The 4,425-nt window shown below is 46.3% G+C and overlaps 1 protein-coding gene across 1 annotated transcript; it reads left to right on the top strand.

The window, feature by feature from the left end:
• The first annotated feature begins 948 nt into the window (after positions 1 to 948).
• LOC136620175 (galactoside alpha-(1,2)-fucosyltransferase 2-like) lies at positions 949 to 2,312 on the top strand. Its single transcript, XM_066594885.1, has 2 exons — positions 949 to 1,203; positions 1,719 to 2,312. The coding sequence occupies exons 1-2, from the start codon at positions 949 to 951 to the stop codon at positions 2,310 to 2,312; spliced, it is 849 nt and encodes a 282-aa protein (XP_066450982.1).
• Positions 2,313 to 4,425: the final 2,113 nt, after the last annotated feature.

Here is a 4,425-nt window from a genome sequence, read left to right as displayed (position 1 = left end):
TTTTTACTGGAAAATAGTGCTGTTGGCAACACTAATTTTCCAGTTGAAAAAAAACCTGCAAATTAAAAATCCCACAGAAATGTTTATTTCCATTATCCTATTCACAAAACCAAATAGAAAAGCAGAAACTAGACAGAGACAGGGTGCAGGAGTGAATGCAGCTTAAAGGGGTTGTCCCGCACCGAAACAGGTTTTTGTTTTTTTCAATAGCCCCCCCCGTTCGGCGCGAGACAAACCCGATGCAGGGGTTAAAAAAACAAACCGGATAGTGCTTACCTGAATCCCCGTGCTCCGGTGACTTCTTACTTATCTTGCGAAGATGGCCGCCGGGATCTTCACCCTCGGTGGACCACAGGTCTTCTGTGCGGTCCATTGCCGATTCCAGCCTCCTGATTGGCTGGAATCGGCACGTGACGGGGTGGTGCTACGAGGAGCCGCTCTCCGGCACGAGCGGCCCCATTCAGAAAAGAAGAAGACCGGACTGCGCAAGCGCGTCTAATCAGGCGATTAGACGCTGAAAATTAGACGGCACCATGGAGACGAGGACGCCAGCAACGGAACAGGTAAGTGAATAACTTCTGTATGGCTCATAATTAATGCACAATGTACATTACAAAGTGCATTAATATGGCCATACAGAAGTGTATACCCCCACTTTGTTTCGCGGGACAACCCCTTTAAGTTGTTTGCAAAATGACTGACTTTTTAAATATGACTTGGTTAATTTTATTTTGCTGTGATAGTTAACATTTTATTCTGCATTCTTCAAGCAGAACCTAAACTTTGCGAAAAATGAGAAGGTGGAAAATTTTCCCACGAGCAATACTACTTATCATTTTGAAGACCTTACATTTACTACTTATAAGTAAACCAGGACCTTCCATAATATTCCATTATAGTCAACTACGACATCATCTATATGCGATTCAAAACCGGGAACCTACAGGCATGTGGACAATAGAACCAATTGGACGACTTGGCAATTTAATGGGGGAGTATGCCACTCTTTATGCCTTGGCAAAACTGAATGGCCACAAAGCTTATGTAATGCCTGAAATGTACTGGCCACTGTCAAGAGTTTTTAAAATTACTCTACCTATGATTGACCAGCAAGACTTTATACATACTGATTGGATATCTTTTCCCCTCCATGACTGGATGTCTCCAGAATACAAAGATATTGACTATGATTACATTAAAGGGGTTGTCCCGCGCCGAAACGGGTTTTTTTTTTTTTTAAACCCCCCCCCCCCGTTCGGCGCGAGACAACCCCGATGCAGGGGTTAAAAAAACCACCCGCACAGCGCTTACCTGAATCCCGGCGGTCCGGCGTCTTCATACTCACCTGCTGAAGATGGCCGCCGGGATCCTCTGTCTTCATGGACCGCAGGGCTTCTGTGCGGTCCATTGCCGATTCCAGCCTCCTGATTGGCTGGAATCGGCACGTGACGGGGCGGAGCTACACGGAGCTACACGGAGCCCCATTCAGAAAAGAAGAAGACCCGGACTGCGCAAGCGTGGCTAATTTGGCCATCGGAGGGCGAAAATTAGTCGGCACCATGGAGACGAGGACGCCAGCAACGGAGCAGGTAAGTATAAAACTTTTTATAACTTCTGTATGGCTCATAATTAATGCACAATGTACATTACAAAGTGCATTATTATGGCCATGCAGAAGTGTATAGACCCACTTGCTGCCTCGGGACAACCCCTTTAAGCTTACAGGTTATCCTTGTTCATGGACGTTTTATGAAGATGTGAAGCATGAAATTCTTCGAGAATTCACCTTTCTGGACTACTTTAAAGAAGAAGCAAATAACTACCTCTTCAAGCTGCGGGAAGGTCATGGAAATGTTACTTTTGTTGTCGTTCACATACGAAGAGGGGACTATCTCACCATCATGCCCAATGTCTGGAAGGGGGTGGTAGCTGACAAGCAGTACTTACAGACAGCCATGAACTATTTCCAGGATAAGTACCAAAATCCTTTATTTATAGTAACAAGTAATGGGATGGACTGGTGTAAGGAGAATATTAACACAGAATTGGGAGATGTCTACTTTTCTGAAGATGGTAAGGAATCTTCACCAATCCATGACTTTGCCCTCTTGGCGCATTGTAACCATACCATCATGACAATTGGGACCTTTGGATATTGGACTGGATATTTGGCCAGAGGGAAAACCATTTACCTTTCAAACTTCACTTTACCAGACTCTAAGTTTCTTAATATTTTTAAATATGAAGCAGCTTTTCTTCCAAATTGGATTGGAATACCTGCTGACCTATTTCCACTATTGAACCATGCGTAAATCAAACAAACAAGTAAAACACTACAAGACTTAAACATTTATGGTTATTTCTGGGATTAACAATCACTCTTAATATCTCATAGTCCCAGAGTTTACATTTGTATGTAAAATAAAGACAAATATTTAACAGAAAACTCTTATTATAATGCAGCCACAAATTATTTGGTTGAACACAGTGGAGCAGCTTGAGGCTTTGGGGCCTGATTGTATAAGCTTTTACTGTGTCGCAAAATAACTGTTGTAGTATGCCCTGTGTGTAGGAATCTAAAGATCCTATAAAAGTTAGTTTTATAAGGGACCTTTCACATAGGCAGAATAATTCCACCAAGACGCTGCAGAATTTGCTTCTGCGTAACACTGCACCAAAATCTGCAGGGCTGATGCAGATTTTGATGTGGAAATGCAGGCAGATTCAAGCAATTTCCTATTCACATTAAAATCCACATAGAATCATAGAATGATAGAGATGGAAGGGGCCTCTCGGGTCATCGGGTCCAACCCCCTGCTCAGTGCAGGATTCAGTAAATCATCCCAGACAGATGTCTGTCCAGCCTCTGCTTGAAGACTTCAATTGAAGAGGAGAACTCCCCACCTTTTGTGGCCAGTGGCGTACCAAGGTGGGTGCGGGATGCCCCGGGTGTTATCAGTGAGGGGGTTTACAGCTCAGCCAGTCAGCTAAGGTCCTGGACCGCAACAACTTGGCAGCAGTGTGTGAAGGAGCTACTATTGGAGTCTGCCCGAAGCCCCTCAAATAGCCTGCACTTCCCCCTAGCGCTGAAGTCCTAACATGAGGGGACACACAGAACTGTAGAGCCGGACACGTTACAGGACCTATGATGATGTCATGTGATACCCTATGTGGGAGGAGCCAGGAATCACATGACCACGGGAGAGATCAGTAAATGTAGGACTCTGCTGTGTTCTGTGTGTGTATGGTGAAACTGTGGGGGTCTGGATGGATTGAGGAGCTATGGGGGTCAGGATGGATAAATAGATTGAGTGAGTGAGTGGAGCTGTGGGGATCAGGATGGATGTAGAAGAGCTGTGTGTGATGTCTGGGAAACAGAATGGATGGAGCAGAGGTGTGTGTGTGATGTCTGGGGATCAGGATGGATGTAGCTGAGCTGTGTATGATGTCTGGGGATCAGAATGGATGTAGCGGAGCTGTGTGTGTGATGCGTGGAACCAGGATGGATGTAGCGGAGCAGTGTGTGGGATGTCTGGGGATCAGGATGGATGAAGTGGAGCTGTGTGTGTGATGTCTGGGGATCAGGATGGATGTAGCTGAGCTGTGTGTGTGATGTCTGGGGGTCAGGATGGCTGTTGCAGAGCTGTGGGTTTGATGTCTGGGGGTCAGGATGGAGGCAGCGGTGCTGTGTGTGTGATATGTGGGAATCAGGATGGATGAAGTGGAGCTGTGTGTCATGCCTGCGGGTCAGGATAGATGTAGCAGAGTTGTGTGTGTGGTGTGTGGGGATCAGGATGATGTAGAAGATCTGTGTGTGATATCTGAGAAACAGATGGAGCAGAGGTGTGTGTGTGATGTCTGGGGATCAGGATAGATGTAGCAGAGTTTTGTGTGCGATCTCTGGGGATCAGTATGCATGTAGTGGAGCTGTGTGTGATGTCTCGGGTCAGGATGGATGTAGTGGTGCTGTGTGTGATGTCTGTGGATCAGGATAGCTGTAGCAGAGTTTTGTGTGTGATGTCTGTGGATCAGGATGGCTGTAGTAGAGCTGTGTGTGTGATGTCTGGGGATCAGGATGGATGTTGTGGGGCTGAGCTGTGTCATGTGTGGGGGTCAGGATGGATGTAGCAGAGCTGTGTGTATGATGTCTGGGGATCAGGATGGATATAGTGGAGCTGTGTGTGTAATGTCTGGAATCAGGATGGATGTAGTGGAGCTGGGTGTATGATGTCTGGGGATCAGAATGGATGTAGCGGAGCTGTGTGTGTGATGCCTGGAACCAGGATGAATGTAGCGGAGCAGTGTGTGTGATGTCTGGGGATCAGGATGGATATAGCTGAGCTGTGTGTGATGTCTGGGGATCAGGATGGATATAGCTGAGCTGTGTGTGATGTCTGGGGATCAGAATGGATGTAGCGGAGCTGT

The sequence above is a fragment of the Eleutherodactylus coqui genome, chromosome 3 (genome assembly GCF_035609145.1).
Source record: "Eleutherodactylus coqui strain aEleCoq1 chromosome 3, aEleCoq1.hap1, whole genome shotgun sequence".
Taxonomy (NCBI): domain Eukaryota; kingdom Metazoa; phylum Chordata; class Amphibia; order Anura; family Eleutherodactylidae; genus Eleutherodactylus; species Eleutherodactylus coqui.
The sequence above is the reverse complement of the archived record's forward strand: the minus strand, read 5'-3'. Positions and strand labels throughout refer to the sequence as shown.

What these genes read in the sequence shown, in the direction of transcription:
- LOC136620175 (XM_066594885.1), top strand. Translation starts at nt 949, where the DNA reads ATGTGGACAATAGAACCAATTGGACGACTTGGCAATTTAATGGGGGAG. An exon ending in ACTATGATTACATTAAAGGG is followed by an intron (nt 1,204 to 1,718) that starts GTTGTCCCGCGC and finishes AACCCCTTTAAG; the next exon opens with CTTACAGGTTATCCTTGTTC.